The sequence below is a fragment of the Gallus gallus genome, chromosome 1 (assembly GCF_016699485.2).
Source record: "Gallus gallus isolate bGalGal1 chromosome 1, bGalGal1.mat.broiler.GRCg7b, whole genome shotgun sequence".
Lineage (NCBI taxonomy): Eukaryota > Metazoa > Chordata > Aves > Galliformes > Phasianidae > Gallus > Gallus gallus.
The window spans coordinates 60,479,939-60,497,635 of record NC_052532.1 but is presented as its reverse complement, the minus strand read 5'-3'; the positions used below and the strand labels follow the sequence as shown (position 1 = coordinate 60,497,635).

General features: G+C 45.3%; 1 protein-coding gene and 1 long non-coding RNA gene across 15 annotated transcripts in view; both read right to left on the bottom strand.

Moving 5' to 3' along the window:
- WNK1 (WNK lysine deficient protein kinase 1) overlaps positions 1-6,621 on the bottom strand; it is a 98,713-nt gene extending 92,092 nt beyond the window's left edge. For all 13 annotated transcript variants that reach the window (XM_040650576.2, XM_015286692.4, XM_015286704.4 and 10 more), the window contains exon 1: positions 5,057-6,621. In XM_040650576.2, the coding sequence (XP_040506510.1) occupies positions 5,057-5,830 (774 nt within the window). In that variant the 5' untranslated portion in view covers positions 5,831-6,621. The remainder of the gene's footprint in view (positions 1-5,056) is intronic.
- Positions 6,622-9,495: 2,874 nt separating this feature from the next.
- On the bottom strand, positions 9,496-12,753 carry LOC124417239. Of its 2 annotated transcripts, none has more exons than XR_006931608.1 (3): positions 11,891-12,753; positions 9,983-11,590; positions 9,496-9,869 (listed from the first exon to the last, which is right to left on the bottom strand). It is a non-coding gene; the product is annotated as an uncharacterized LOC124417239 (long non-coding RNA). The 2 variants fall into 2 exon arrangements; XR_006931609.1 differs by having other exon boundaries at positions 9,514-9,869; positions 9,983-10,187.
- Between the last annotated feature and the right edge of the window lie 4,944 nt (positions 12,754-17,697).

The window sequence follows — 17,697 nt, the reverse complement described above, 5'->3', positions numbered from 1 at the left end:
TGAGAGTGTGTATTTATTTCAGGATGCGACTGTTCATCCCCTCTGAACCAGCAAGATGTGATAGTTTTCCAGTAGCATGTTAACAGTCAGACCAATTCCAGGTCCATATCCCTCAGCTTCCTCTTGCTGCACATAAGTTTTCATCTGGTTTTCCATTTTGTTTTAATGCGGATATAAGATCACACATCAGAGCCAATATCTCTGCAGTCAGGTCTCTCAGCAAGCAAAATGCAAACGGCTTTAAAAAAACCAAGACTACAGGATGCCACAGCTATGTGATACAAGACCTTTTTTGGTTGTCAGAGTTGAACAAGCAACTTCTGAAACATTCCCAGCTCAGCTAGTCCAGAAAGCTGAGAGATTTAAGAATTGTACTTTGGCTTCTGTATGCTGGTGATTATGGTGTGCCTGCAGCAGAGCGTACCCTCCAGAGCACAGAAGCTGCATCCTACTGTTGTCCGTGCAACTAAAGCTCAGAATTAAATTGAGCTTCAGCTAAGATATAAAGACAGGTAGAATTAAAACTGAAGCGTCAATAAAGGAGAAGACAAACTCCCAGCTAAAAACTCAGAATGCAGGAAGTTGCTCAGATAACTTTTACAGATTGTTACAGTAAAAAATAGAAATCAGACCCATGGAAATGCTATTCAGCTCATTACTACATCCTGTAATAAAAAAACTGATGACCAGATGCATTATCATTTCACTGCACTACAGAACCTCATAGCTGGCATTCACCTATTGTTTGCTTTCAACTGCTTTTCATAGCTACTGCCTATGGAAAACTCCATAGATAAGCCACAGCATCTCATACACTACACTTAATGTATAATTTACAGTCTACAACAGAAGTGCATTTATGTAACCTACCCTGGATTACCTACAGGAGTCATAACTAGAGGTAATCAAGTTTGCATTCAGTTCCCCTTCCAAGTAGTAACTAGCACAGCATGTTCTTGCACAGCTTGCCTTTTAAACTCACTGCTTAACTTCAGAAGCTCTGTCTTGCTTAGGAGACAGCACCCAGCTTCCTTCTCCCTCAGCAGCTCACACACTGTACACAGTAATAAAACCAGTGCTGCACTGACAGTAGAGTAAGAAAGGCAGTGACACATCAGCAAGATGTGTTCATGAACTGTAACTGACAACTGACTGCCCTGTCTTTTCTGGAAAGGAAATAGAAGGTAAAGGACTGATACAGCACATACTTGGCATGTGGTATACAGTTCCCCCTGTGTTTGTGGTTTACCAGCGAAGTGTTTTCAGCTAATGTAAATATCACTCTAGTTACAGGTTCTTAATCATTCTTCCTTTAAAAAAAGATGCTACCCAAATGGAAGAAGGTAGGCCTCCAAATCCTCAACAAATAGCTCAAAACAGCACAGTCTCCCATGTTTCAAAAGTGACTTATTTGAACAACAGAACCCATGGCAATAATTACACACAAAATTTTGTGTAGAATGCATCAGCCTGTATTGTTCTGCAGATCAGAGGTTAACAAGCATCTTGTTTAAATCTGACTCAAACTGAAACAAGGACTCAGAGGGTGACACATTGTCCCCAAGATTTGGCTTTCATAATCAACTATGTGACTCTTACTACCTTTGGCATTAACTTTATCTATCAGATGTAAGAGGCCTAACAGGAAGAGGCATCACATTTTTGCCACAACATTACCTGAGCTGTACAAAGAGGTGATAAAAGCCTCACCACTCCAATGTAACTTAAGAGTCTCAACAGTAACATGGTCATACAGGAAGAGACATTTAAAATTACAATAGCAAACAGCAGCAGAAACCACTTTTGTTAACTTCTACCTACTTCAATACCATTAAAGCGGTAACCTTAACTACTACTTCACTAGATTTATGAGATGTGCTTAGGGCAACAGTAGGAGGCACACTTGACTCAGAATAACTAGAGCCAAGATGAACCTACACAATGAGAATAAAAGAATTTGAAGGTTAACGTCGAACAACATCCTTGCAGTAAGTGAAGCTGAGTAGTGGCCCTAAGCAGTTGCTGCTGAACTCTCCCCATCTCCCCCCCATGCTCCCAGAAGGGCAGGTATTTCACATTTAAATACCTGCATCCAATGCTTAAACTAGGTTCAGTTACAGTTCGTAGCCTGTCTGTAGGAGCAAGTTAAGCTAGGATTGCCTATGCCCTCCTTAGACTTTTGTTAGGTATCTATCAGCAACCTTGAAATACTCGGTTCCTTCTAATCACACCTTTTCATCATCTTCAGATTAAGAAAAATTAAGAACTCTGGGCCAGGACCTCTCCTGCTGCAGGTTTTCACAGCAGCAAGTTATCCATAGAATGTCATGTCTTTCTCCTATTTCCACTGCAATTCAGTACATCAAGCATAAGGAATTACAATGATGCTGGAAAGCCTTCTTCAGGATACAGAACAATATGCTCCAAGGAATCATCAGCACCGTGGGAACCTGAGCTGTATTTGATAAAATAGCAACCACACTCCTTTCAAGAAGAAACTGATATTCCCAGATTTTACCCTCTGCCTCTACAGAGGACATAAAAATTAGATGGTCTCTGGCAGTGACTTCACAATGATGGACAATGCAACTATTACACATTCCCCCATGCCGTCTTTGATCCACGTAATTCCTGCTACAACATTTGCTCTTACATTTGAACACTAATTCAAGTGAGCTGAAAGCAGCCAGCATACTCCTTTCTTCCAAGCAGAACTTTAAGAAACTGAAGCACTGAAATCATGCTAGAAAAGTCCAAATGAAAGTAATTCCGAAGAGTCATGATACATCCTCATCTACTCTGGACAAGTGCAGAGATGAACAACTGAACCTAAGTGGTCTCATTCTGGCAGCACTACAGTGACACTATAGAAGACTCTGGAGAGGTGGGACACCTTGGATGTCTACACTTGCTAGCATAAGGACAGGTTAAAAAAAAATGTTTTTAGCAGTAAAATGACACATCAAGGCAATTAAAAGCAAGCACAAGTTAGTTAGGGTTGCTGTAATATAGCATAGAAGAAATTCATTCGTATTTCCACAAAGTAAGGGTGCTTTGAAGATTCACCAATCTTCAAGATACATCAAACAAGAAAACCAAGATGACATTTTAATTTTGACCATTTCATGAATTCAGACATTGACAGAAAACACGCGTAAAGAATTTCATTGTCTTGTCAACATTTATGTTTTCCTAGATAAAGAAGAGCTGGAAGCCATCATACCAACAGCTCCCAAGTTCCTCCTTTTATTTCTAGACGCAATAAAACAAGACCTTATCTTAACACCCTTATCCATACAGAGTAGCTCCTTCAAGAAATACTTCCAAAAGCTACAAAAATTATGTTTTAAAAGCATCATTTTGTATGCAGTCTCCTTATGAGAGGAAAGCTACAGCCTTTAAAATAACTTCACTTGCAAGGTACTCCTCCAGTATATGTAGCTCTCAAGAAGAACATCCAACATTTTCCCCCAACCAATATTTGCAGTCTCACTGCCATTTTAGAAAATGCTCATGAAATTCTTCAAACAACCCAAAGCTCAGCAACACACTCTTCATAAATGAGCTTTTTTATTACATTGCTTCAAAGGTGCTTCTTTGGACCATTCACATAGTTGGGAAGATGACTAAGACAGTTCAACAGAGGTTGTACTATTGGAAAGTGACTGATGCCAAGCTGTCATTAGTTTCTGATCAGTAAGTACACTGTAAAGATTAAAACAGATTTCAGAGGTTAACATAAAGAAACTCTAAAATTACAAGGATTAACATTTCAAATAGAAGTCATATCTTTTTGGAGGATTAATCTCAGTTCAAACTGCATACAAAAAGCTTAAGCAGAGCCCAACACTACTTAAAATTCACACTCAGACTGCCACAGGAAGAACAGCATGTAGGAAGGGCACGTGCTTAAGGGTCTCAGAAAACTGGAAGCTCACTTCCACAGCCACTAAACATAGAGCAAGGGCAATAACATAATCTACAAAGGTACTGTTGAAGGATGAGATACAAAATTGCTTTTGAGGAGAACAAAGTCTCCCTATAGTACTGCAGGGAGCTATCTGCTCTGATCCTCCTCCAAAGCTCCTGGGATTTTGACCCAATGCTCTTTTGTCTGCCCTAAATTGCATCAGAACACACAGAATAATGAAGCCATAGTACATGAATCCCTCTGTAGACTGTACTGAAACAACACTAAAAAGTAAGCACTATCTTTTTAATTTAACACTGAGGCTTTGAAAGCCAAATACTACACCAGATACTTGCTCCTGGTACCCCAGCTCTTCCCACTTCTTTTAAGGCTGTTGCACAGCAACCTGTCTCTCAGTTACACAAGCTCTGACTCGCATGAACTAAGGGTGTTTCTGCCATCATTAGATCAGGCTTGGGAGAACTGTGGCCCTATTCTCACTTCAGTTTTATCTACCAGTCATCTGCAAAGGCTAAGCACGAGGCTTTTCAAAGCTTCATAAAGGATATGATTAATTTCATCCTTGTACCTGTATCAAGCAAGAACCCCAGTTCTTAGAATGAGAAACAGCTTTGCACAGCTCAGCATGACGACTTAGGGTATATTCTAAGCCTCTAATAACCCAGTGCCACAGACATACAAAGCATCTGTGAAAACTGCATTTTAATATTTTTCTAAGAGAAGCACTTAGAAACAAATTTTGAAAAGTTGCTGTCATTAACTTATGACAGAAATTTTCCTTGAGCTGGTCTGAACTGCATTCAAGCACTTCTACAAACCTCCAAGTTACCTTCTGCTGGTGGTAAAATGCAAGATGGCACAAGAACTGCAGGACATTCTCTTCAGATAAAAAGCAAAAAAAAAAAAGAAAAAAAAAGAAAAAGAAAGAAAGAAAAGAAAAGAAATTATTCAGACTCCAAGGAACGGCTGCACTTTTCTCCATAGGGGGGGGAACCCAGGTAAGATCCGCAGTTCCCTGTCTATGTAGACCTCGAATGGATGGGTTTTTAATCACCATCAAGCACACAGCCAAGCACCTAGGAGCCTGGCTGTGCTCAGGTAATTCACCATTTTTATTTGCTTTACCTGCAGCTCGCACCAGGCGACTTCCACAGTGGTATCAGTATCCAGTCCTTTATATACAGTTTTGAAAGAGCCTCTTCCAATCTCGATGTCAAACTTCAGGAAGCGGCCGTCAGGGGAGATGCCCACCGCCTTGGTCTCCAGCTCCTCTATGTCCTCCTGCTGTGCCCTCCGCTCCTCGAACTCCCGGCTGGCAGTCACCGTGCTGCCAGCGGCGCTGGTGGGGGGCAGAGCGGCAGCCTCGTCCTCCTCCTCTTTGGGCAGCAGCGGGGCAGCATCCTTGGTGGCGGGGGGCTCCTGGGCAGAGCGTCCTTCCAGGGGGAGCGGGGCGGGCGGCGGGGGCTGCTGTAGCAGCGAGGGGGCCTGCGAGGCGCCGACAGCGATGCAAGAGGTGCGGACGCACTCGGGAGGAGAGACCAAGGGAGCGGCGCTGCCTCCCGACACGGGGGCCGAGGGTGCGGCGGGCTGCAGGCTGGGCAGCTCCAAGGCCGTCGCGTTGGAGTCGCAGATCACGCTCCGGCGGAAGAAGCGGTGCTCGGTGGCTGCCGCCCCTCGGCTGTCCTTGTCCATGGTGTGGCGGCGGCGGCGGTACTCCTCGCTACGGCCTCCGCTCCCCGCTCCGCCGCTCGCTCCGCCGGTCCCGGAGGCTGCGTGCTCGGCGGCTCCCAGCTTCTCCCCGACGGAGCTGTCCGAGCTGGAACCGTTCTTGGGGGGCGGCGGCGGGGGAGCCAGGAAACGGGGAGCCGGGGGTGCGCCGTCCGCGGCTCCCCCCGACATCGCGGCCCGGGGAAGCGCTGCTGGGGCGAGACGGGGCGGGGGGAGGCGAGGGGAGAGGCCGCTCACTGCGCGGGGAGCGCGCCCGGCCGCGGCCGCAGCCGCAGCTGCGAGACAGGAGGGTCCCAAGGGCTCCCGGCGGCGGAGCTGGGAGGCGGCTGCTGGGGAGGCTGGGCCAGCGGGGCGGCTCCCCGCTTAGCGTCTGCATCCATCCTGCAGCGGGGCAACGGGCAGCGGGGCCGACATGGAGCACCGCGAGAGAGCCGGGGCGCGGGGCCGGGCGGGGAGAGGAGGGAAGGGCGGGCGAGAGAAGGCCGGGGCAGGCCCGGGAACCCCCGGAGCGAGAGCCCGCGGCGACGGGGAAGGGGGAAGGGGCGGCTAAGCGGGGGCAGGCCGCGGAGGCAGCAGCCGCCGCGCTCGGTCACTCGCAGCGGGCGGGCCCGGCGCCCTCAGCCCGCCGCGAGGGCAGGGAAAGGGGCCGCGGGGCTCAGCCCCGCCTCGCAGGGGCGCCCATGGCGGCCGCGGCCTCCCCCTCCCGCCAGGCAGCCACCGCCCGCGCGAGGCCGGGCCGCGCTCCCTCAGCAGCAGAAGCGGCCGCCGCCGCCGCCTCGCGGGAAGCCGGAAACCCTCCTCCTCCAGCTGCCGCCCCCCGCCGCCTCTCCTCACCGGGGACCGCCCGCCGCCTCACACGGGGGAGCGGGAGCGGAGGCCGCGCGAGTCCGAGTGGCGCCCCGCGCCGCGGCGGGGAGGAGGGAGCGGAGGCGCCGCGGCCGCCTCGGGGCCGTCTCCGCGCTAAATGGCGACGGACGCCCGAAACCGACACACAGCAGGGAGGGGGAGGGGAGCCGCCGGGCACGCCTCCTTCCGCGCACGCGCGCCCGCCCTCGAGCCCTCCCCGGCCGTCGTTTCTCGGGGGGCCGCGGCTCCCGTCGTGCCCCGCGGGCGCGCGCGGAGCCTCACGGGAGTTGTAGTTCTCGCGGGAGGAGCGGCCTCTGCCGCGCGAGGGCCGCCTCCCAGTTCTCGCTCCTTCACGCGGAGGTGGTAGGGGTGCGCTCTGCCGACTGCCGCTGCCGAGATGCGATGTGGGAAGTGCAGGCCCCGGTGCCACGGCACGCAGCCTAAATACAAATAAACCGTACCCTAAACTGCGCTCCCGATTATTTGAAAGAAACAGCATTGTCAGACTTTGCCCTGAAAACGATCGTTACCCTCTCACCGTGTGAGCAATGACTTTGGCAGCGTAGCGGTGTTAAGGGATGTGCGGCGGTCAGAAGAGCAGCAGAGCCCACATGAGCGGTGACACAAATTGGGAACTTTCAGGTTAAAAAGGCACTGGCACACACCAGTCATCTGGTTATTTATATCGTGTTCCTCTTTCGTCGCAACATACCAAACCCGAGCGCTTTCCATCTTACGTGAGCAGTCAGAAGTCACTGGGAATGTACCGAAGGAGACGTGAATTATTTGGTACCGTGCCTTTTAACCAACTGTAATTCAGGAGTTCTGTCAGGGATACATTCGCAGGAGACACTCTGGCTCTTCAGATGCTTTTTAAAGCAGTTTAGAGGAAGCTGTGCGTTGCGTTGCTGATGTGAGGCCTCACAGAACTCTGCAGCCCCCAACCACAAAACACCAAGCCAAGAAGTTCTCATGCGCTTGCACTCCTCATCTACGCAATTTAACACTTCATATTAACTGGAATAGTGTTGTCTTCTGTACCTCAGCTTCTCTTCGTAACAGCAAACAACATAACGATACGGCCTCCACAAAAGGAGCAAAATGTACTTTGCTGTACAACTCTCCAGCAAAGACTTCTATGTTGCTTAATCCTTCTCGACCCTACCTTTATGGCAAAAGTTGGTTTGAGTTAGCATATTCTTTTTGGTCTGCTTGAACTGCGTTGACACAACTGAGTAATTACTTTTCAAAACAATGCTGAGCTAAATGGCATAATTTGATGAGCAGTGAAGATGTGACTGGATCAAAACTGATAAACTTATAACTCAGTCTGTTCCATCCTTACTGCCAGCAGTTGACCATCAACATTTTTAACACGAAGCAGGATTCGAGTTCACTAACCACTTGACTACAGGCATTTGTGCATCTCTTCGTAATGGAATGAAGATTCATTTGCAGCATCAGCGGGCACATCCATGATAACTGGATACTAATAAGAGCAGTAGGACACAGTAGAAGAGCTCCAGCAAGGATTTCAGCCAAGGCCCTATTACGTAGCCTGGCTTGTGCCACCCTAACTTCACAGCTGCTCTTACCTTCTGGAGCTACATTCAAGCAAAAGTCTGCTTTCCTCCATTGCCTGCTGTGTTTTTACAAGCTCTTTGGGTGGGATAAGCAGCAAACTCAGGAGTAGACAGCAGACCTTACTCTAGCCTGATGTTTGTTGCAACTTAATGAGTACGTACCTAAAATAACACAGAGACAAATCATTCCTTGTGGTGTAAGCCTACAGCCTTCTTGGTGAATTCCACTTGCAGCATCAGACATCATCAGCAGGCAACGCGCAAGCCTGCGCCCAGCCCTCTACCTACCAAATGATCCACTGCAGAGGTGCTGAGGCTGCAACTGGGAACCACCTCCCACTGGTCTACATGGTCCACATGTGGTTTCAATGCAACATTGCGTGTAGGCTCTCTTACACAAGTTTGTTTCACCCACTGTCCTTAAATATATTTTCCCTTACTTAACTAAGCAAAATCTTTATAGGAGAGACCTGAAGCCCCACAGCGCAGAGCCACAGAGAGCCTGAGGCGGTCTCCTACTAGAAAACTGTGGTAATTATGTAAAGAAGCACCTCCCAGGTGTCTGATCCAGCACATTCCTTGGTACTCCTGAAACTCAGTCTTGCGTAAGTCTTGAGTACGAGAGCCCTAATACCCAGTTTTTCTCACTGGCACCTCTACTGGGAAGAGATGGGTATAGCAGTCATCTCTGAAAAAAAAATAATTGCAAAGGCTGAGCAGCTGACCTGGAGGAAGGAATGATGGATTTTGCCTTCTGTGGCTCACAAAAAATAATAATAATAATAATAATAACATAAAATGGAATACTTTTGGCAATTACATTTTATGTGGGTGTTGTTTTCATTTTGTTAAACCAAAAAAATGACGGATGTAATAAAGAGTGTGGGATTGCTTGCTCTTCAATTTCATTTCTTTCCTCCCTCCCTCCCTCCCTCCCTTCCTTCCTTCCTTCCTTCCTTTCTTCCTTTCTCTCTTTCTCTCTTTCTCTCTCTTTTTTTTTAAGTCCATTAAAATGTGTTTGGGCTTGATGGAAAATCTCAGAATTTTAGCAGGATTTCAAAAAGCATTAAATTCTATACATGTTCTACATTTAGAAACAAGTAATTAAAATAGTTTAAATGCCAGAAATCCTCAGCCATTTAAAGAAATGTCTTTTTCTCCTGTTGCTGTAAGAAAAAAATCCATCAAAATAAGGATTCTGACTGTGCTCGGGAAATTACAGGCAATGAGACTTAAATGTTCTTCTGATTAAATCCAAAGGGCTGACACTTGACATGGTAAAAATATCCTCCTTCCGTCAAACCTCTTTCAGTTATAGTCATCATGCTTGGAACTATAATAGTTTAAAACATTACTGTGAATGAAGTGTGATTTTAAAGTTGACTGAATCAGAAACTCTTTTTCTCATTTGCTTTCCACGGCGAAATTTCATTCACCATTGGCATGCCTCACCTGCCCATGTGACAAAGCATTAATGTGAAACAGCTATTCTCTATTTTCTCTTATGCAATACATTATGCAATACAGAAGGCTATGCCATATTTTTGATGCATGTGATTTTATTCCAGAACCAAAGTGCTTTTCAAAGAAAACTCGTCATGTCAGTTTTATTGCACATTACGAAGTTGCAGCTACGGTGCCATATAACAATTGTGACAAGCCAAATGTTTCTACTGCAGTTTCTTCTTTTTCCCTGATCTTTCTAGAATCCAGGCTTCTGCCACAGTGTTCAGTAATGCTGCTTCTTGCTGGGAGTTGGTGATACCAGGTGTTTCAGGATTCTGCATTTGAGAAATTAGAGTATCAACTTTCCAGATAACCAGTTTTTTGTTGGTTTGTTCTGTTTCCCCCCAGAAAAGTCAATTTTAATTGGAAAATTGTTTGGAAGGCTTACTTTTCTTTTAGTCTTTTATCTTTAATGAGATTTTGTACTATCAAGCAGCTCTGGAAGTCAGGTTGCTGATTACAAAATCGTTCATTCTGAGCTTTGGAAACCACTCTTGGACAGATTTAAAGTCTTCAGACTGTAATAGGTGATCCATCAGATGCTGTTGGATGCTGAGTCCTGTCAAAGCCTCTGAACGTGGGTACTCTCTCCACTAGCAGAGAAGATGGGAACTGGATTAAGAGTGAGAACTGCCAGTCTCACAGGGCTTAGAAATACACGTCCCTCCCGAGCTCTCCTGGCCTGCAACAACACTGCCATAAGCCCGGCATATATCATGCACTTATTTATCAGATTGAAACCTGCATTTCCCCCTCGACCCCTCATTCTAGTTACTAGAATAGAAAGCGCAACTCCTTTTATTTCCCTTCTTTCACCATTCTCTTGATCTACACTGACAAATATAATCTAGCCTCCTGAAAGTAAACCAGTCAAAAGGATCATTTACTCATTTGTTATCTGTGTTTTTTAATGACCAAAGTACAAATTTCAGTTACGTTAGTAACCATTTTTAGTCTGGAGCTGGTTGTAGCCTGCACTGAATGCTCCGTGTTGCCTGTACCTTATCAACTATAGCATTTTTTATTAGCATATCTATTTGTCTATGTATGCTCTCTAAACATAATCCCTTCAGATAAAGTCAAGCAACAGGAACATGATAAAAGAACATTAAAAAAAAAAACCTCAAACACTGAATTTTACCAGATGTGAGCCTCATTTATTATTCAGGCACTATTTCAGACCTTATCAAGCCATCATGGCAGGTGCTGTGGCCAAACTCAATGTCACCCAAATTGGGGGCAGCCAAAAATAACTGCTCACTTCATTCATTATGTCATCTTCGTTGCTATTCTTGCAAATTTTCTTTACATAAAAGGTTTGTGGAGTAGCCTAACAGTGAGTAAGTGTTGTGGAAACATGAGTGTTTGCTGAAATCAGCACCATGTCCTCCTTTTCTCTCTCTGTAGTGATGGCTCAAGATGTCTCATTTATCTATTTCTCTCTAAGGCTTCAGTGAATTCTGTGCTTCACAGCAGTGTCATAACATGTAAAGCGAGCAGAGAAGCGGAGGAACTGCTTTAATGAAGAGGAGCTGTTTGATGAAGGTGAGCAGAGGAAGGTGTGAAAAAAAATGATGATGCTGTGTTTGTGGCTCAGCCTGCCTGTGATGCTGTGGAGCAGCCAGACTGCCTGACTTGCTACTCAACAGCCACAAGCTGATGAAAATCAATCTCTACTCTCTACATCAAAGTACAGAAACAAAATCCACTTGCTTCAGTCAAAGCAAGAGCAGGCTCGTAGTCCAGAATAAAGAACTTCCTCATGTCCTTTAAAAGCATAGCCTGGGCCAAATGCAAAGCATGAGCCTGTTTCTGCCCTGTTCATCCCAGTAGTTCCAGTCCTGGAAGGTGCTCAGCATTTCCGAATGATGTCAAGCATTCCTGAAGGACAATGACTGTTCTCCTGGGCCGCTGATGGCAGGGAACAAGGGACAGTCAGTGCCTCACACCTGCGCTCTGCACCTTGCAGAATCGAGCCCTGGCTAACGCAGAAGTCCTACACAAAAAAAATAAAAGGAACATCATCCTTTGACTGAAGATATCAGTATACATGCAGAGTAACCTCACATTGCCTTTTTCCTTGCAGAACACGTGTGGGCTCTGCACGGTGCAGAACTGTACGCTTGGTCAGCTCCCGCAGGTCACAGGGATCAGGACCGAAGGCACAGAGCTGAAATGTAATGCTGACAGTCCACAGCTGGTGCATGGCCTCTACGTGCGGTTTGTCAGTAGCAAGGGTGGTTATTGGTGACACACCACACTGGTATTAGATGCGGCTTACAACAAAACTCCTTACCTGGCTTAACTCTGCTACACGTGCAAAGTTTTCACGCTCATGTAGTTTCAGCGGTGTAATTACATTCTCGTGAAAAAATATCCTGTGTAAACAAGCTCTTGGGGACCACTGCCAGATGACATGGGTCACAGCAGCTCTCATGTTGCTCAAATCTGTGCCCAAGGCTGGGCAGAGAATGAGACAGCACTGAGTCTTTTGCTGCACTTGATCTTGATGAAGCACTCCAGGGAATCTACTCGGTGTTTACCAGAGATCCCATGAGACTGATGGACGTCTTAAAGCTGCAGGTGAGAAGCCCGCATGAGAGAGTATTTGGGTGGATTTGAAAACTGCTGTAACCTAGAAAAAGTTCTCGATTTCCTTTGTCCCCATACGACTACCTAAATGCAGGCAGCCCCAGCAGGGCTGACACAAATTGCTGACAGCTTATTCCAACACAAAACATCCGCCTCTCCGAACTAATGGTGTGCACCAGAACCCAACAAGTAGCCTCAAATGTAGCAGAACTGAAGTCCATATTTTGACCATCTTTGAGATGCAACACATTTTTAGGAATGTTTCACATCCATATATATGACATCTACACTCCAATGCCTTTCTCTCAGCTGTTTCAGTCTAAAAACCTCAGCTTTTATTTATATTTCTTTTTTTTTTTGCCCCTGCAAACAACTCTTCTCACACATCCCTCCACAAGCTATTAACTGCCATCAATAGCTGAAAATGTTTAGCCTTGTGGGAATACAAGCAACATCCCAATGAAAACCAGACTGTGAAAACAGTAAGAGTGAGGCTTCAAGCTCAAAGAGAGGAGATTTAGGTTGGATAGAAGGAAAAAGGCTTTTACAGTGAGAGTGGTAAGGCACTGGAACAGGTTGCCCAGAGGTGTGGTTGATGCCCCGTCCCTGGAGACTTTCAAAGCGAGGTTGGATCAGGGCCTGAGCAACCTGATCTAGCTGTAGTGTCCTTGTTCATTGCTGGGGAGCTGGAGTAGATGATTTTTGAAGGTCCCTTCCAACTCTAAGGATTCGATTTCTGCACTTTCTCAACTGCTGTAGGTTGACAGGACAAAACTTCAGGTATCTGTAGATACTGCCATGGCTTCACAACGGTCAGGTATCTGTAGATACTGCCATGGCTTCACAACGGTCAGCCACATGAAGACTGAGTATGCAGATTGCCCCAAGATATGTCTGTATAAAGGGCAAATTATTAAAGCTTTCTGATGAGTCAGGCTCATTTCCTCTGGTTGGTGCCACCCTGTTTGGGATGCAGGGCTTAGCTCCTCCCCGTGCCTGAAACCAGAACCATGAGCTGTTTATTCCCCGCGCCTTTGCCCAAATCATTGTCCTCTCCATTACAGCTGGAGACAGGATGCAAATCTGCAAACACTTCAGATGGGAAACAGTCCTTAGCCCTACCAACAGTCCTGCTGTGCAAACAACAGTAAGTGTCTGAAGTTTCAAGTTCCTAGTGATTATGTGATTAAGGGACAGCAATTAAGATTCAAAACAATGCAGGCCATGGAAATGCAAATCATTCTGGTCTTTCCTAAAGTACTAAAAATCTCCAAATCAAACATCAGTATCCAAAATTAGATCTATAATCAAGCAACAGAGATTACACAACATTCATTACGAGGTTTGCAAAAGACCCAGAAGGAAGTATAGATCCACTCATTAGGACTTCTAATATCACAGCAAGTAAATTACTTTTTAAAAACATCTTGCTTTACAGGGAATATGTAATGTCAGGGGACTCAAACAGGCTCTGAGCAGCTTACACTTTTGGCTGCAGCCCAAGATAGCATGAGGCACAAATCACACAAATGTCTCAGTTGGTGTAAATTCTGTGCTCAGCATCTGCAGAAGCTTTCCTCCTCACTGTGAAAAAATCCTGGTTGGTGCTTTGCTTCTTTGCCCAAATTCAAATATTCTGTATGTTGTCAGACATATCAGAAAAATGATGGTTATTTCTTGAATCTGCATTTTTTTTTGTCCTCTCACTGTGCCATATATATATAACGTATCTCACAATATCTATCCTGTACTGACAGTCAGTTCTAAAGTAACACTATCAAGAAAAGGAAGTCAACTACAATGCTGCAAAGATTTCTTCTTCACAAAGCAATTTTTTACCTCCTTCAACGGCTTAAAGTTCTGTTAAAATGTATTTTTACTGTACAATTATTCTGCAGGACTTGAAATGAGATTATTTGGGCATTATAGCAGCCTATAAATATTTAAAGCATAAAACCCCAGAGAGGGTTAATGTAATACAGGAAAGTAATATTAGAACTACCAGGGTGAATAATGGAATGGAAAGATGGAAAAGTTTGAATATGTTTGAATATGGAATAATCTCCCAGTAAGATAGAGCTGATACTGCATTACTTGGCGTTATTTCAGTTACAATCCCAAAACAACACTCAAAATATACAGAGTTAAAACACTGATGAGAGACACATTAGAACATGAAACTGAGTATTTGTGCAAACTGCTACACACCAAATCCATCTCCCTGGCTCTAAGAGTAATGTGTTCCTCACAGACAATATATGGAATAGTTACAAATATTGGTTTAAAAAAAAACACAAAACTCATGTCAATTTACGTCTGTCATTTTCACAGCCAGAATATGGACACTTTCTTGGTCATCCACCCCTCATGTTTCAAAACCAAGATATACACCCTTTTAGCACCTGTAAAACTGGTAGCACCTGTACACCATGCCAATGCGTTAGGCGGTTCATATCGTTTTATCAATGTTGCTGAGGTCTTTGTGCAAGAAGGGGAAGTAACCACCACTATGGCGTGGTTTCTGATCTGCTCGCTAGCAGCTCAGCTCACTCAGCTGGCTGGTTCAGAGTCTTTTTTTAAATGCAAGCCTACAACAATATGCTCTAAATGCTGGACTAAGCAATTTCAGAACATATATTTAGCTTGGTGTCTGAATTCCTTTCTCTTTCAAGTTTGCTTGGTAAGAGTGTAATATTTTGCTGTAAAAAAGCTGATCATAGGCAGACATAAAACAGCAATGCAGGCTGTGCTTGTGCAGTGGACACTCTTAGTCCAGATATGGGAATGTTAGAATCCCAAATAGTTTTCATTTGATTCTCCGTAAGCCCTCCCAAAATAAGCCCAATTTTATTACACATGGGACATTTCCTCATTAAAACTTCTTTAACGCCTCAGAAACGTACTCTGTGGATTTTGAGGACATTTTAGTTGCTCAAGATCTGTCGACATCTCATATCCCTAAACAAGTTTCTTCCCTCCAAGGTTGTTCTATCTCCAGGATTTTGTGGAGACAAACACAAAGACCTTCCAAGAGAGGTTCGGTATTCCAGGCAAAAGATAGACAGGAATTTTGGTCTTGTTTGCCCAAGAGAAAAGTAAGAGAAAGGCAGCTCTCAGACTTCTGGGTCATTGTGAATTCAGGAGTAGGATGAAATATTTAGGCAGGAAGAGAAAAAACAAAGTGTAGTGAAATCCTCACAAAACCTTTTTTGTGTGTGCGTATTTTTTTTTTCTTTCTGTTTAGAGGTTATGTTTTTAATAATATGAACCAACACCACCGTTAACAACAGGCTTAACACTGCACGGTAGGTGAGATGTATACCAGAAAAACAACTTGCTGAAGGCAGACTACTGAGCGCTTACACAGTGTTATGAGAAGGTAATAAGAAGAGCACAGCTCAACACAAGTAATCCACATTTTCTTCAGCAGCGTCAGTTCAATATCTTCCTCTCTAAGAACTTTCCCTTTTTGTTCTTCACACTTACCAGTGTGAAATTGCCCCACTAACATACTCAACCCAGACCCAGATTCAGTGCTGATCTCACCTTCTCCAGGTTGTTGAGACACGCAATGCCTCTCAGTTAGCCATCTATGGACTGTTTTCCTACCTGAATCCCATGTTGCACAACAGATGCAGTTATTGCTTACCTAATGTTTGTTACAAAACCTGTGACAGCATTTTTTCCTCACAGCCCTACAAGAGGAAATAGCATTTTACTTGAAACGCTGCGCTGAATGTTGGCACAAGAGGTGTCTTAAAAGAGCAGAGAAGAATGCTGTCAGGAGAATGTTTCCAGGCCTACCTTCCCTCCCACATCCAACTGTGTTGAAATAATCAAATGTTATACCACTCTTACTTGGGAAGAGGATGACTAACAGCAGCTAATTACTGCTCAGTCTGTTGCCCTCAGCAGCTATCGGTCTGAATCACACCTGCTGACATGGAGGGGCACGGTGTTCGGTGTGGTGCTCTGGAGGCAATTCAGTTTTCAGAGGCTTCCTTAGGAGGCAGCGACTGGGGTGAAGTCTCCATATGTTAAGACATTATCACAGAGGAGCTAACGCCATATCTGATGCAGCAGATGGCCTGAGCCTCTGCAGGCCAGCCCTGTCCTGCCGTGGGTGCTGGACCAGCCTATGTTGTACTGCAAGAGAAGGAGAGGATGGTTAGCGCTTTCTGCCTGCTCCATCCCTCTGCAGCACAGGCTGAACCCAGCTCAGTCGTACTGGAGATTAGATCCTGCTTTCTTCCCAGTTTGTTGCTGCAGTAGCAAAGAGTTGGCAAAGGGCCTTCAGTATCATATTTGATCTGTTGACACTTGCAGCAGTGCTGGACTCTAACGCTGTAGGAGTTTCCGTCTGGAGAAATATGGTAGCCCTTCCTGCCTCCTCACTCCACTCCCTATGGAAAACTTCCCTCTTGTTTTCCCAAATTCTGGGCCAAATAAAATACACCAAAATAACATTGGAGACAGAGAAGGAATCTCTTGCCTCAAACTTGGCCTTGGAGCAACACATGCAACCAGGACTCGTCTCACAAGTGAAGTCACGCGGGTGGAATCCAGGCAGGGTTTCATCAGTGGGGACGGCAGGTTCGCCCTGACTGCTATGCAACCAGTTATCACCCCTGTTTGTGGTGTCCAGAATGACCACTTTTGTCTGGTTTTGTCCTAGGTTGGGCTCATGAGAGTTCACATATTATACACTTCAGCTGGCTAACTTAAAACTTTCTAGGAAACAAAGGGCCAGGAGGTCCTGAGCTATGGTGGCACTGCTGTCTTCTGGCCAATGTTGCAATGACACTTCACCGCAGCACTGAGAAGAGGCAGAAAGTAATATTTTCATCTGAATTAGAGATCCTGTCTCACCCTCAAAGCTTTTTGTTACTTCAGGGATGTTCTCCTGAGTAATCACATAATTCTGCTGCACTTGAATAATGTATTCAACATCTGACATATGAGCCAGAGGCTGGATTTCTATGGCATTACCCACCCCCCGCTAAGCAATCATTATTATTCTGTCTATGCAGAGCACAGATCTTTTCTAGGAAGTCTCTTGCATGCAGGGCAGCAAGGCCCCGCACAGAGATGCCGAAGAGCATCCTTTTGTACCTACAGTTCCTCAGTGTCATTCCAGCCTTGAATCCTCACTTCTTCTCATTATTAGAGGCTGAGGTTAGGCCAAAAGCTGATGATGTAGCAGAGTGCTGTTCTTCACTTAGAAGTAAGATGAGCATTATTATCAAGCTTCTGTCATCCCTGTCCAACCTGGGATACCTTTAGTGCACCATACTACTATACACAGTAGTACAATTCAAGGTGCAGTCCCTTTAAGAGAACCAGAGGGGACTTTCTCTACAATGCAGCTTCTCTGTTGTTTTCTGCCAAGATGTGTGAGATGTGTGTTTAAAAATCGTATTAGCAAGTATAACCCTGTTTAACTTACCCTGTCTTATATGGATTTTCATCCCTGTGTGCAATCAGTGTCAAGACAATATGTGCAGTGATAAT